This window comes from Symphodus melops, assembly GCF_947650265.1.
Source record: "Symphodus melops genome assembly, chromosome: 20".
NCBI lineage: Eukaryota > Metazoa > Chordata > Actinopteri > Labriformes > Labridae > Symphodus > Symphodus melops.
This window is the reverse complement of record NC_136710.1, coordinates 490,119-505,118: the sequence shown is the minus strand read 5'-3', so window position 1 is coordinate 505,118 and position 15,000 is coordinate 490,119. Positions and strand designations below refer to the sequence as shown.

The 15,000-nt window shown below is 47.3% G+C and overlaps 4 protein-coding genes across 6 annotated transcripts in view; 2 read left to right on the top strand and 2 right to left on the bottom strand.

The window, feature by feature from the left end:
* The window catches only part of LOC306841306 (nephronectin-like), a 6,893-nt gene extending 6,092 nt beyond the window's left edge, over nucleotides 1-801 (bottom strand). For both annotated transcript variants that reach the window (XM_079371109.1, XM_079371110.1), the window contains exon 1: nucleotides 368-801. In XM_079371109.1, the coding sequence (XP_079227235.1) occupies nucleotides 368-444 (77 nt within the window). In that variant the 5' untranslated portion in view covers nucleotides 445-801. The remainder of the gene's footprint in view (nucleotides 1-367) is intronic.
* Nucleotides 802-1,638: 837 nt separating this feature from the next.
* On the top strand, nucleotides 1,639-9,728 carry LOC306841322 (atrial natriuretic peptide receptor 1). The gene is made up of 23 exons (XM_079371136.1): nucleotides 1,639-1,717; nucleotides 2,157-2,268; nucleotides 3,108-3,240; nucleotides 3,356-3,488; nucleotides 3,744-3,848; nucleotides 4,325-4,427; nucleotides 4,769-4,914; nucleotides 4,992-5,064; nucleotides 5,246-5,390; nucleotides 5,792-5,878; nucleotides 5,963-6,106; nucleotides 6,234-6,355; nucleotides 6,712-6,850; nucleotides 7,078-7,126; nucleotides 7,261-7,362; nucleotides 7,509-7,628; nucleotides 7,974-8,067; nucleotides 8,148-8,235; nucleotides 8,368-8,507; nucleotides 8,583-8,735; nucleotides 8,915-9,013; nucleotides 9,129-9,220; nucleotides 9,297-9,728. Exons 1-23 carry the CDS (start codon nucleotides 1,682-1,684, stop codon nucleotides 9,489-9,491), a joined length of 2,610 nt encoding a protein of 869 aa, XP_079227262.1. The 5' UTR covers nucleotides 1,639-1,681; the 3' UTR covers nucleotides 9,492-9,728.
* The window catches only part of LOC306841313 (uncharacterized protein), a 35,518-nt gene continuing 23,452 nt past the window's right edge, over nucleotides 2,935-15,000 (bottom strand). For both annotated transcript variants that reach the window (XM_079371121.1, XM_079371120.1), the window contains exon 5: nucleotides 2,935-2,953. The gene's annotated coding sequence lies outside the window, so the exon portion shown is untranslated. The remainder of the gene's footprint in view (nucleotides 2,954-15,000) is intronic.
* Nucleotides 13,194-15,000, top strand: part of LOC306841604 (uncharacterized protein) — an 8,039-nt gene continuing 6,232 nt past the window's right edge. The window contains exons 1-2 of the mRNA XM_079371549.1: nucleotides 13,194-13,773; nucleotides 14,385-15,000. The exon at nucleotides 14,385-15,000 is cut by the window's right edge and continues 1,822 nt beyond it. Of these exons, the coding sequence (XP_079227675.1) occupies nucleotides 13,681-13,773; nucleotides 14,385-15,000 (709 nt within the window). The 5' untranslated portion in view covers nucleotides 13,194-13,680. The remainder of the gene's footprint in view (nucleotides 13,774-14,384) is intronic.

Sequence of the window (15,000 nt, the reverse complement as noted above, 5' to 3'; positions counted from 1 at the left end):
ATCATTTGAAAGTCTGATCATTAAAACCTAAAGAGGTCCAAAGTGTCAACACAGTGTTTAATAAAGATGTTGGTTCTGATCCGGGTCCCTCAGGAGAAGTTTGGCCCCGCTGGGCTCCTGTACAAACAGCTGGGATGGAAACATGAAGGACTGACGAGGTTCAAGACTTGAACACAAACTACTCAACACCTTCTTCTTCTTCTTCTTATTATTATTATTATTATTATTGAAACCGGAAGTCTTCAAACTATCAGCTGATCAATGTGTGGAGGATCATTCAGATCCATCAGGTCACATGAAGGGACTCAGGACCGAGAGGACCCAGTCCACATGTCCAGTCTGTTTTCATAAAGGTGTGCTATCTCACCTGTCGGAGTCCACGCGCTCACCCTGGCTCCACATACAGAACCAGTTCAGCAGAACCAGGTGGACCCGGGTCAGCATCCTCCTCCTTTAGTCCGGGCTAATTAAAGACCAGAGTCAAGAGAATCCCCCTCTGGTCCGGTTGGATCCGGGAGATGAGCACTTAATATCCAGCTGAGTGAAAAGAGAGTAAAAACATGCCAGCGGGCTTTCACGGAGCCCCGGTACCGAGAGAGAGAGACGGAGCCCCGGTACCGAGAGAGAGAGACGGAGCCCCGGTACCGAGAGAGAGAGACGGAGCCCCGGTACCGAGAGAGACGGAGCCCCGGTACCGAGAGAGAGAGAGAGAGAGACGGGCTCAGTGAACGGACCTCATGCAGGACTCAAACCCTGGACCAAGGTGCTGAGTCCTCCTGCGTCATGTGGACTCTGTGAAATCCTCCTCCTCACTCAGCCTGGAGAAACTCTCTGTTGTTTTAAATAAAGTATTCAGGAGGACAAATGTCTTCCTCCAGACAGATGAAGAAACGACTAAAACAAAAGCAGGACGTCGCAGGACACGCGGCGTCTTCAAAGAAAAACACGTTAACAGCCTCAGAGCACCGGCCGAGCGTCGCGCGCACATCACCTGAGGCTCGAGTGTGTCCTCGTGCACGCTGCGATTGGTCGTTGGAGCCAGCGCGTGCCTGTGGAAGTGGGGTACAAAGAGAGAGAAGAGTAGAGCGCGTGCGGCTTGAAAAGAGAGATTTAAAGACATACACACGCGCACGCGCGCGCGCACACACACACACGTCTTTCGTGGTAAAGTAAACACATATGGACCGTTGGCGTGTGTGTGTGTGTGTGTGTGTGTGTGTGTGTGTGTTTATGTTGATTGCAGACTTGTCAGGACATTAACTGTCCACCTACACCTTCACTGTGAGACACCTGAGAGAGTCAGCAGGGGGCGACAAACTACAGGGCTGGAAAGTGACGTCAGCACAGGGGGCCTAAAGCTGCAGGTCCTTGAGGGTCACTAGAGGCTGCCCCCAAAGCGAGTCATTGCCATGGGGGGGGGGGGGGTTAATAGATCAGATCTGTGCAGTTACACAAGCGACCAGCAGAGGGCAGCAGCAGCACAATCAGCTCTATGTTAAAAGCAGTGTGGGTTCAGCTCTCTCTCTCTGGTCTCTCCTGACCCTCCTCCTCCTCCTCTGGTCTCTCCTGACCCTCCTCCTCCTCCTCTGGTCCTGCTCACTCAGTCTGGACTCAAAGCTTCAGAAGCTGCAGCGCTGCAGGAACACCTGTCTGTTCACCTGTCCGGTCCTGAGGGAGCAACATGTGGACAAGTCACAGCTTTTTCTCTCTGCTTTTGGTAAGAGTTCCTTTTTGTGATTCCTCTGAATGTAAAACTGCTCATTCACTAATAAACTGGGAGTCATAACGGGACGTCTTCATATTATAATTTCTGTTGAAAATAAAATCATCTGCAGGTTCATAAACTGCATTTAATGTTGTTGTGAGTTGAACACGTCAGAGAAAAAAGGTTTTAGGATTTGAAAGGATCCGAATCAACATGAATTCAGATTTTGGCTTCATGGAAAAAAAGGTCTCTCCTGTTTATATTTCTGAGCTCTGTGTTATATTTTGTCATTGAAGTTATTTTTGTTACTCTTACCTTTTTTGTTATGTGATGTGAATCCAGATGTTTCTGTGTGTAGCTTTGTGTCCTAAATTATTATTAGAGTCCTTTATTCTGTGTGTGTGTGTGTGTGTGTGTGTGTGTGTGTGTGTGTGTGTGTGTGTGTTTCCAGGTGTGTGTTTGTCGTGTGGATCCAACATGTTGTTGGCACGACCTCGACAACAGCGAGTACGACTGCTGGCCTCTGGACCGACCCAACGAGTACAACATGATCGACTGTGGAGGTGAAAATCTGACAAGGTGTTCATGTTTAAATGAGAGCAGTTACAGTTATCAGGTGAACAGGTGTTGCAGCGATGGAAGCGGGCAGTGGAACTGCTTCAGATAGAAGTGATTGTACCCGAGCTAAAAAGCCTCTGCATGTTTCTAATAAGCTCCAGCAGCAGAAAGCTGCTCACACTAGGATCAATGTTGGAGATGAAACATGGAGAGAGGTTAGAACGCAGAAAGCTTTACAGACCCATGCAGAGCTGGCTAAACACTGAAGCTACAGTGTCCACCACATGCAGAGCTGGCTAAACACTGAAGCTACAGTGTCCACCACATGCAGAGCTGGCTAAACACTGAAGCTACAGTGTCCACCACATGCAGAGCTGGCTAAACACTGAAGCTACAGTGTCCACCACATGCAGAGCTGGCTAAACACTGAAGCTACAGTGTCCACCACATGCAGAGCTGGCTAAACACTGAAGCTACAGTGTCCACCACATGCAGAGCTGGCTAAACACTGAAGCTACAGTGTCCACCACATGCAGAGCTGGCTAAACACTGAAGCTACAGTGTCCACCACATGCTGAGCTGGCTAAACACTGAAGCTACAGTGTCCACCACATGCTGACCTTTGTGAGAGGAGGGGGGGGGAGCTCTCTGTGATGATTAGAGTTTAGACTGCAGTACTCATTTTAAACACTAGGGGCAGAATTACAGACTGCTCCTTTAAGGAAGGAAAGGGACGATGTTTGATTAATGGGATTTTCAAATGATTTTATCTATTTGTCTGTGATTATAAATAGTTTAATAGATTTCTCAACAAATTCTTAAACATCTTGCGTCTTACGCCCAGGACTGGAGATGGCCTGGGTTGTCCGTCCTCCGGATATGGTGAAGAGCGGCGAGGTGTTTAACGTTGTGTATTCAGTTACAGCCAGAGACTCTTTCTACCAATGGGCCATCGACAACAGCATCTTTAAACACAGGTTGGTACATTCTTTGAGACTATACTGGAGACAAAGCAGATGACTTATACTATCTTATTTCAAGTGGACTGACTCCTGCTGGATTTTACCCTCTCACATGGTCTGCTGTGTTCAGTTCAATCCCAGATGCTGAAGCAGCTCGTAACTTCTGTGAACATCTGGACTGTCCAGCCAACTGGGCAGACGCTGACGGAGAAAACTGCTGCATCCATCACGCCAACATCCACTCCTGTCCAATGGGATACATGGTGACCACTTCCACTTGAACTTTTGTCTGTAGAGCTGCATCGTTAGAGACAAACCTCAGCTAGCTCCAACATGCTAGCTAATGTTTGATTATCAACCAAAAATGTAAAATGACTTCAACCATGTGGTAATGCAATCAATGATTCATAGCACTGAGTGAGGTTTGTAATGGAGAAGCATTTTTCACTCGATTGGTGCCACAGTTTGAGGAAATTGCACAGGAACAACTTTAAATCAATAATCAAATTAACTTTCAGACGTCAGCGAGCATCTGTGGTCCCTGGATTCCTGATGACGGAAAAATCGTCACACACACCATCTCCACGTCCGGAAAGATGACCCAGACCAACTGGACTGCTAGGGTAAAACACTCGCAGCAGTCTATACATCCAGATATCACCAACAGCTCATCAAAGACTTTAAGGACAAGAACAGAAACCATCTTAGCTGATGCTAGGCGTCAATGAAGAAAGAGATCTCCTTTCACTAACAGGCTGAGCAGGTTCGATCTAAAGGACACAGTGCAGAATGGGACAACTCTTACTGCTGTAGTTTTAGTTCCAGGTTTGAACTCTGGAGGTGTAGCAGTGCATCATCAGCATACAAAGGGACTGGAAGTTCACTGTGTAGTCATTTGTGAGGGTGATCAGTAGTTATCGGCCTCTAATGGTCTCACTTTGTGTTTTTGTATTGCTTCATACGCAGATGATACACTGCTTTATATTTTTAAGGTTCACATTCTTCTAAGGATGACTAAACTAAATCTTAAGATCCTTTCAATCATTATGACACAGAGTGACTTCCATGGCGTGTGATCCGAGGTGACCTTGTCTTGCAGGTGGTTTTGTTCCATGCCGGCCTCACCTCTCTCATCGCTCACATTCGAGTTGGTAGCATGCAGGCTGCCCTTGAGGCTAAGAGCACCGTGCAGCCTGCTGTAGGTAGGTCATGTTGCTGTGTGTTTCTACGGTCACAGCTCTTTACAGTGCTGCTTACTCTGGCAAGGTAACAAACGTTTGGTCACAGCACTACCCTTCCACCATTGTTGTTGTTTACAACGTTTTTTATTGAAGTACCACCAATTGATCCTTTCAATTGACCAGTGAGGGAGAAGTGACAAATTACAAGTGTGGCAGAACTGTTCCTAGTTGAACCTTTAAGAGTGCTGAGCACTGACTTGTATTGATGATGTGAAGAGGGGGAGGTTAGGGCTCGTCTGCCACGGTATCAAAACAGCAGTCAATATCATTACAGTTACCTCAAAGTGATTTCTCTCTTCTAGTTTGTGGTGATGGTCTCTGTGAGGAGGCGGAGCTTTGTTCCACCTGTCCAGCTGACTGTGGTGATTGCCCCATGAGTGCAGCCACCAAGCTGGCCATCGGCCTGCCGCTCAGCCTGCTCTGCCTCTGCCTCATACTGACTGCTGTGGTGAGAAACAACACATCACACTCAGACACAAATGAGTCACACACAATGATGAAACTCAATCCATCTGTCTGTTGTAGTGGCTGAAGTATCAGAAACAGAAGCTGTTTTGGGACGAGAGCTGGATCATAGACTACACAACGATAAAACAAGGTACTGTAACGTCCAGGATCAGTTCGCTCCCCTGGTCAGAGTCCTGCAGAGACCAGACTGGTTGGTCCAAGATGGTCTTGAACTAGCTGAAAGAACATTTGTCAGTACATGTATGTGCTGATTCAGACTAATCAGAAGGATTTCCTAATGCTCATGTAAACACTCTTTCCTGTGTGTGCAGATCAGGAGGCTCGTATGACCATGGGCAGCATCATGAGCGTACCTGTGGGGAACAGTGACAGTAACACCAGCTGTGTGACTGCTCTCAGCTCCTACGTCGGCCAACCAGGGACCCGGAAAACACTCTTCACCAGCACTGGGATATAGTATGCCATCAGTCTGCTCATCCAACCCTTCTCAGAGCAGTGCTCATTTTCTTTGACAGAAGTTAAAGATCTTGAATGTGAATTTTGATGAATGATGTTAAAAATATTATACCTTTGGAAATACCTAATGCTTGGTCACCAGGCAGTCAGAGTTCTGTGATTCATATTTAGAGTCTAAAGTCCAAAAGGTGGCCAAGACTCGAGATTCCTGTAGAGTTTGAACACTATTTACTTTTGTTTACGGTACATTTACTAAACATGACACAAACCTCAACCACACTTAAACAAACCCAAACTAACCCTTTCATTGAAATACTAAAACACTTGTTGGTGCTCAGATTTTCCAGCCTAGTTTGGGAAGATGTTTGGACTGTTATGAAACCTTCGTATTTCTTCTCCAGTGATGGCAGGACGGTGGCCATCAAAAGGATTCAAACTAAGGCTTTCTCTCTGTCCAAGACCATCAGACAGGAAGTCAAACAGGTCAGGTAAGACGTCCATACATCCTCCTCTTCTTATGTCACCTTCATATTTCAATATAATACTTTGACACTTCCTTTCTTTGTCTCCAGGGAGCTAGATCATCCCAACCTGTGCAAGTTTATCGGCGGCTGTGTTGAGGTACCGAATGTTGCCATAGTGACCGAGTACTGCCCAAAAGGAAGTCTCAATGATGTTCTTCTTAACGAGGACGTCCCGCTCAACTGGGGCTTCAGGTACACACACATGCACGTCATTTAGTGTACCACAGCATGTTCTTGTTTCTGGATTAACAGATTGTACTCATCAGTGTTGTGATTAAATTTGGGTAAAACAACAAATTCATTATCTGATTTTTTTCAGGTTTTCCTTCGCTACAGACATCGCCAGAGGGATGTCGTACCTTCACCAACACAGGATCTGTCATGGTCGACTGAAGTCTCTCAACTGTGTCTTAGACGACCGCTGGGTCTGCAAAATAACAGGTATATGACCGTGTTATATCCACGGTCACATCAATCAAACATGATGAGAGTAGAGATCTGTTTATACGCAGATGATACAGCGCTGTATACGACTGTCCTGTCATAAGCTAGCTTAGACAATCATAAGGCTGGAGAAGTTCTTTTTCACCCTGTGTCTGTTTGGCACGTCCTGAAATACAACTTGATGTTTATAATGCAGTATGAGCGTGAACACATCAGCAGGGACAACAATGACAGAAAGGTCTGAGACACGCTGCTAGACTAAGTCTACGATGATCCACATCGTACTAAGAGTCATGTTACTGCACAGAGATAGACGTGAGTCGACTCTGACTGACTCTTGTTTGTCCGGTCAGATTACGGGCTGAGGATGTATCGCATGGGCGATGGGGCGGAGCCTCTTACCAGCTATCAGCAGAGACTCCTCGAGGTTTACATGCCACCTGAGTTTCAGAACACCAACGTGGAGCCGACGCTGGCGGGAGACGTGTTCAGGTATCTCACACAGGTTGACTTGTTTTAGTTGGTAAAAGAGACGTGTCTTATCCAAACCAATGAACATACTGACAGACCAAACAGAGACTGGTAATAAGGAAAGTGAACCACAGCCATGTTTAGGGCTGCTTTGACGATGACGTGGACTGGAGCTTGTATACTTACTCGTCTTCTGACAACTCAAAGCTCTTTTACACCGCAGGTCACACGTCTCCATGTTTTCACAGTTATTCCATCATTCTGTTGGAGATAGCCACTCGCAGCGACCCCGTCCCAGTAAGTCACACTCTGATTGGTTGATTGTCCTGTGACACTCTAACACTCGTGACTTCTTTTATTTTTTTCTGAGTGTGCTGCTGTTCAGTCTGATCGCTGGCTCAGTGAAAGACAGACATATGAATTGTTTGCAGGCAGAGGAGTCTAACCAGGAGAGCGCCTGGTGTCCTCCTCTACCTGAGCTCATCTCCAGTAAGGCCGACAGCACCTGTCCCTGTCCTGCTGACTATGTGGAGGTGAGTCGACACACGCAACACGTTACTTCCTCTCTTATGAAGTCCTTAACTTTTGCAGAGCTGGCTAAACACTGAAGCTTCAGCGTCCACCACATGGTGACCTGCGTGAGGCAACCATGATATTCTCCTTACCTCTGTTTCTGTAGCTCATCAGACGATGTCGCTCTGTTAACCCCATCCACCGACCCACCTTTGAACAAATCAGGAAGTTTGTTCACCGAATCAACCCGATCAAAGTCAGCCCGGTGGACATGATGATGAACCTGGTAACAGTCTGCATCCCTCACAGATCACACGTCAGCTTAACTGGAACATCAACTAGCCTTACAGTGTTGGATCACATTATATTATTATCTTGGACTGATTGTACCTGTCACACCAAATACTACTGAACTGAGAACTAAACTGGATGGCTCTTTCCGGGCGGGAGTCAGTCTTTAAGTATCTCAGGGTCGATTGAGAGTAAGAGGCCGTGCTCACTTTACGAACGGACTGAAGAGGGAAAATTAAAAAGGGATGCACCGTGGAGTCGGAGAAGAACGCAGAGAACCTGACAGCTAGAAGGTGGATGTTTAAAGTAATGAAAGTGTAACATGCTAGCTGTGTTTCAGATGGAGAAGTACAGTAAACACCTGGAGGTGTTGGTGGCAGAGAGGACTCAGGATCTGATGCATGAGAAGCAGAGGACTGACAGACTCCTTTACAGTACGTCACACCTGCATCTCTCATGTTCCCTGGTCGATCATCACGTCTTGTTGTTGACAACAGTGCACCTTGGTTTACAGGTATGCTTCCTAAACAGGTGGCTGACGACCTGCGGCAGGGGAAACCTCTGCAGGCTCAGAGCTACGTCAGCGCCACCGTCTTCTTCAGGTAGGAAACTGACCGGGAGGTCAAGAGGCTCGCCAACGCTTCAGGAAGTTAAAGTTAGACGTGTGTGTGTGTGTGTGTGTGTGTGTGTGTGTGTGTGTGTGTGTGTGTGTGTGTGTGTGTGTGTGTGTGTAGTGACATTGTAGGCTTCACACAGCTGTCCAGCAGCAGTACTCCGTACCAGGTCGTGGACTTCCTGAACAAACTGTACACGACGTTTGACGACATCATCGACATCTACGACGTCTACAAGGTGGAAACCATCGGAGACGCCTGTAGGTGAAACACACGCGCACACCGGATCCTTTAAGCTTTCATGACGCTGACTGTCTCACTGTGGGCTCATGCAGACATGGTGGTGTCCGGCGTTCCCCAGGAGAACGGGATCCTCCACGCCTCCGAGATCGCCAGCATGGCTCTGGACCTGGTGGGCGTTTGTCGCACCTTCAGGATCCCACACAAACCCAATATGCAGCTGCAGATACGAGCGGGGATACACTCCGGTACGGCTGCATCCATATCTGATGAGTGAAGATGTTTTCTTAAAGCTTTGGTACTTTTAGATTCTGTCGATCTTTAAAATAACAAATGTGTTTCAATAGATCGTGTCGTTTTAAAACAGGAGGCATCAAGATGAGTTGGATATTATGAGGCCACACACTCACTGAGTCTCTCTCTTTAGGTCCTGTGGTCGCTGGGGTCGTGGGGACGAAGATGCCTCGTTACTGTCTGTTCGGAGACACAGTGAACACAGCGTCCAGGATGGAGTCCAACAGTCTGGGTAAGACTGTTGGACTAAGAGAAATAAAGAACAAATAATAAATGAATAGAAACCAAAGGCGGACGTGTGAACGATTCCAAAAGTGAACCGTCCCTTTATGATCTTGTGTTTTCAGCTCTGAAGATCCAGTGCAGCTCGTCTGCTTTTTACCTGCTGGAGGAGATCGGAGGCTACCTGCTGGAGTGCCGAGGGACGCTGCAGGTCAAGGTGAGCCGCCCCCTTTCAGAAACACCTGTCGGTCACTGGGAGCACTGGGAGCTAACCAGTCCCTCTCTGTTCACAGGGAAAAGGAGACATGGTAACATACTGGTTGGAGGGGAAGAAGAAATCTCCGGTCTCCAAGGAAGCCTCACCAGGCGACAAAACGTCCAAACACGCCGCCATGGAGACAGCGGCAGAGGGGGCGGAGCAAGAGGAGGAGCTTTTCTCCTCCATCCCGGGCGTTCTCCACGAGGAACTCCTCCTGAATCCGGCCTGATGCTGGAAAACCAAATATCACTTTCTTGATTTGATTCTTTAAACTGTCAACTTGCAAGTTAGCATTGTGTGTTTCATGTATTTATCTGTTAGCTTGCAAGTTAGCATTGTATGTTAAATGTATTTGTCTGCTAGCTAGTAAATTAGCATTTTGTGTTTCATTTATTTATCTATTAGCTTGTAAGTTAGCATTGTGTGTTTCATGTATTTATCTGTTAGCTTGCAAGTTAGCATTGTGTGTTAAGTATTTATCTTAGCTTGTAAATTAGCATCGTGTTTCATTTATTTAACTGTTAGCTTGTAAAATTAGCATTGTGTGTTTCCTGCATGAACTGTCAGAAAAGAAATTAATGCAAAAACAAAACATTTGTCTTGTGAATAAATGTGATCCTTTTAAATGTCTCTTCTTCAGATCTTTATATAATTATACGTTGGAGTTTTAGGGAACAGAATCTTGTTTGGCTCTCTCAGGTTTGATGAATATTTATGTCACGCTGTGGAACAGATGGACGATGGCGAGGTGGATTTGTCATGGCGGACGAGAGAATCAGTTATTGTGCTTAATTCACAAAACCTGCAGATCAACTCCGGCACACGTGTTGACTCCTGTCAGTCTTTATCAACGTGTTTATGAACCTTTCACACCGTGTTCAGTTCACCTGCAGGTTTGGATGGAGTTTCACTTCCAGAAGTGCATCCTCAGTCAAGTGTGTGTGTGTGTGTGTGTGTGTGTGTGTGTTACATGGGCTCATCTGCATGAGGGGTTTGATAATGAGCGCAGCTGCAAAAGGCAGCTTCCCTCTCTCTCTCAGGAGACGGGTGCGATTAAAAAACTGGACGGGTTTGTTTTTGTTTTTAAACAGAAAAATGAAAATGTCTCCTTAAATGAAGAATGATCGACATGTTCCAGATCAATAATCATCACTCAGTGTGTCCTGTGTAAATCTGAAGCTGGAGTCCCACTGGCCCTGCACTTCCTGCTTAATGAATGAATGTTGGTGCTTTCCATGTTAATGACTCCTGAACACCAGTTTATTATATTTAACTTTAAAACGTGTGTGACAGAAAGTTGATGGTCAACATGTCGGGATCAGACTCAAAAACACGCTGGTTTCATCACTCAGCTGTTTGTATCTGAGGGAGCAGGTTTTTAATTACACATCAGACACAGTGTGTGTGTGTGTGTGTGTGTGTGTGTGTGTGTGTGTGTGTGTGTGTGTGTGTGTGAGAAGTGTTTTCATTAATAGAATGAGTACTCACCGACAGAGAGCCTCTCTCTCTCTTTTAAAGCTCTCTCGCCCTCTATCCTCCACCCATTCTATCCAGAGCATTTACATATGAGAGGACACATCAAACAGGGTCTTCGTTACCAGACAATAGTGTGTGTGTGTGTGTGTTAGCTTCTTTTAGTTACTGAATACATTAGAGCAGACGCACACACACACACACACGTGTTTCCATTCATATCGGACTGGGTCCATGGCGTGCTGAACAGAATCACTGAAAAACATCTCAGACACGACACACAAACGTAAACCTTCATTTAGCTTAGCGTAGCTTAGCATAGCTTAGCATAAGGACTGGAAACAGAACATCTGGAGATGATGCAGGTCTGGACCAGGCGAAGTTTGTGGATGGACTTGAGAGAGAGAGCAAATGAAGACGCTCTCCTCGACTTCATTATTTATAGAACTAAAGATGTGACCACATGTTCCTCCAGAACCAATCAGACATCAAACATGAGGAACCAATCACATTTAGACAAAACATGAGGCTTTAATCGATGACAGGAAACAGTTACAGACGAGTTTGATGGCTTCAGATCTCGTGTGTCATGACGTCATCACAGATCAACAACAAGCAAAGACAAAAACATCAGATAGAAACTACGAGAGTTCAGAGTCTGATCCGGATCTCAGTCTTCAGCAGACCAGGTTCAGATAAATCCTCGTTTTTTTTTTTTTTACGGCTTCCTGTTGAGTTTCAGTTCCAGAGACTCGTCAGCTGAGAGGAGGTCCAACAAGTTCATTCCACACCTGAGGTCCCTAAGAGAGAGGGGGGGTCAGTCAGCCCGGTCTCCGGATTCTACGGGTCCCCACGGGTCGAGTCACTCAAGGTGGTTTGACCCAAAGTAGGGTTAAAACCATTCGGCAGGTTCAGTGCACAGGTCTCTGCGGGTCTCGAGAGATCACTGCAGGTCTTCTGTGGGTCTCTAGAGATCGCTGCAGGTCTCTGCGGGTCTCTACAGATCGCTGCAGGTCTCTGTGGGTCTCTACAGATCGCTGCAGGTCTCTGCGGGTCTCTACAGATCGCTGCAGGTCTCTGCGGGTCTCTACAGATCGCTGCAGGTCTCTGCGGGTCTCTACAGATCGCTGCAGGTCTCTGCGGGTCGGGTCCGTCAGTCCTGGAGGTCTGACCCGAACGAGGGTTTAGTCAGTCGAGCAGGACTAACGAACCGACAGAGAGAAGAAGATAATTATTATAACACAGAAACATTGAAATCATGTCACCAAAAACATGTGACACACTCACCTGTCTTATCGTCCAATCAGCTGTCAGTGTTGTTAAAGGGGGGTGGTCCTCTTCTCCAGCAGCCAATGAGATGCGACCCTGCTGGCGTAGATCACATAAGACCAGGACAAGACGACGATGGCGAGCAAGATCTGAGAGACCGACAACCAACAACAAAACTGAATCATGAAATAATCAGTGTTCCACATGTGGACATCACAAAGGTCAAAGGTCACACACTCTCCTCGCCGTGACGTGTCGTGTTCCTGGTTCAACAGTTATTATGTGATCTATTCTTTAGTAGTTTAACTGATACAAATGTAGTAACACTGAAAGCTCAGAGGGAGGCGGTAGTGCAACTTGTGGAGCCCAACCGCCTTTAAACACCAACGAAGAAGAAGAAAAGTGAAGCAGGATTAACTGTAGACTAACCCTCGAAATGTTTCTTTTAAAACACTTCACACCTTCAGCTGCTAGCTTAGCTGGTGTTATGTTACAAAGAGTTACCGTGTTAACTGGTGACCCATTACAGACTCTACTGAAGAGGACAGTAAGACAACCTGACGTGCTTACGTCACCAGTTAGCACTCAGCAGGTGAACATACCGCGGAGTAACACCTGTCCAGGGCTCTCCTGCTGAACGTCTCCATCTTCATCTAAAGAATCCTTTAAATCTAAAAAGGACCGGCACACACGTTTGTTCCTCAGACCGGATGTTGTTCTCATGGAGCAGAGACACGCTTCCTGTCCGAACCGCTGGGGGGCAGCACCGGGAACACTGCCGTTTAAACTACAAGGAGAGATCGATCACAGGCGAGATGTCTCACTCCGCTTGAGAAAAAAAACACCTCCCCCTACTCTGTAAGCAAATATTTCTCTTCTCTATAAAGATTGCTGTTATTAAATCAGCAGCCCAGACTTTAATGATGACGTCTTATAATCTATAACTCATCTATGTGATGCTCCCTCTGAAGGAGTCCTCCAATCACCCGCTGCTGATTGTCTACGGTACGTTTTTACAAAAGTCTGCTGGTCCACTCCAGTTATCTTCATGTTGTATCTTTGTGTTTGGATGCTGTCGTGACTTTTTCTTCAAAAATAAATACAGATACAAAAACTGACGCACCGCTCCTCTATGTTTGAACGTAGGAAGTAAGAAGTGTCCAGAATCACTGACACACCTGTAACCTTCAGATGGTTCCTGTCAGCAACATGTCTGATGCATCCTTATAAGAACCTGAACCCCGAGCTGCTCCATCAGCTCCTACAGGTGGAATGACTTGTTATAATCCTCCGAGTCTTGATTCATGATTTGAATTAACCTGTTCTGTGTATTTTGCAGTTGTAAGTTGCTCCTTTTTAAGAGTTTGTATTAACACCTTGTATGTGATAATAAAGTTCAGCTCTCTCTGAGATTCAGCCTCGTGTCTTTAAAATGAAAACATTGAAACGGTCTCGTCTGTTTGATCAGAGTGAGTCATCTCACCATGTGTTAACGATCCTTTGTAACAAAAAAAGAGAAGTTCTATTTCCCATCAACCACCGCGGTGACTGTCGCTTCAGTTGTGTGTATTAGCCTCTGAAACAAATGTCTCCGGTTTTACTCCGGGTTCGGGTCTAAACGGGTCCGAGCGGCGGAGCCCGGTGACCCGGTGACCCGGTGACCTCTCACACGGTTGATGCCGCTGGCGGCGCGGAGCTCTGCCTGGAGGAAGAGAAAAACCCCGGATGAGAAGCTCGCGGACCGACCCGGAGAGTCCGCTTCTGCTCAGGTGCGGAAAGCTAACCAGTGTTAGCATGCTAGCAGGCTAACGCCGATGACAGCCGATCACATCATCGATCGACCTGATAGATGACGTCATCGATCATACCTAAGAGAGAGAAAGAGTAGAGTTAGTCCTCACATACGTCACTGAGTTGTGATGCGTTATTATTTTAACGAACAGGGAAGAGAGTTGTCTGTTAGCATGCTAATCAGTTAGCCTCTGTGTTGTCACACAGAACATTGTTAACTGCAGACTGTAAACACAGAGAGCTGCTGATGTTTTGCTTGTTCTCACCTGCAGACAGGTGTGCACGTGAGGAGTGAACTCAGCAACCTCCACTGAAAGAGTGCACGAGCTTGTTATGTTAAAAATACACTTTAATGTTTGACTGTTAATGATGTCATCATATCGCGAGGTCTGATTGTAATGATTAAAGTGACAGCTCACCTGTTAGCATGAAGCTTTTGATTGGTCGTTCATCAGCTGTTAGCAAGCTGAGAAGGATGAAGGTCATGTGACCTGCGGGATCCCTGGACACTTCCTGTTTCTGTGTTTAAGGTCATGTGATGAAACGCTTTCAGTATCCGTGACGACGCCTGTTTTTTGTGTATTTCCAGGTGATGGCGCCTACGCGGATGAAGCTGCGCGTGCGGCGCCGCGACCACGCAGCTGAAGGTGCTGGCGCCGCAGACGGAGGCGTTTGGCAGGTTGTGGACGAGGAGGCGGGCAGAGAGAGCCGGGGTCGCGGCGGCCGGAGGAAAACAAACACTGTACCTCCAGCTGCCGCCACTTCCTCCTCTTCTCCTCCCGCCTCCTCGTCCTCCTCGGCCTCGGCGCGGGCGGTGATGGCGGCAGAGGAGGCGTCGCCCGACTCAAAGTGTCCGATCTGTCTGGACCGCTTCAACAACCTGGCGTACCTGGACCGCTGCCTCCATCGCTTCTGCTTCCCGTGCATCCAGGAGTGGTCGCACAACAAGGCCGAGTGTCCGCTGTGCAAGCAGCCGTTCACCTCCATCCTGCACTCGGTCCGCGCCGAGGACGACTTCAAGGAGTACACGCCGCGCCCCGCGCCCGCCAACAGCAGCGTCGCTGCCACTGTCGCCATGGTAGCAGCCATGGCGTCGGCCGCGAGGAACGACCACCAGAACTGGCTGATGCTGAGGCGGCACAGAGGGGCGGACGCAGGCGAGGCGACCACGAGGAGGCGGAGGAGAGAGAGGGGCGGGGCGGCGG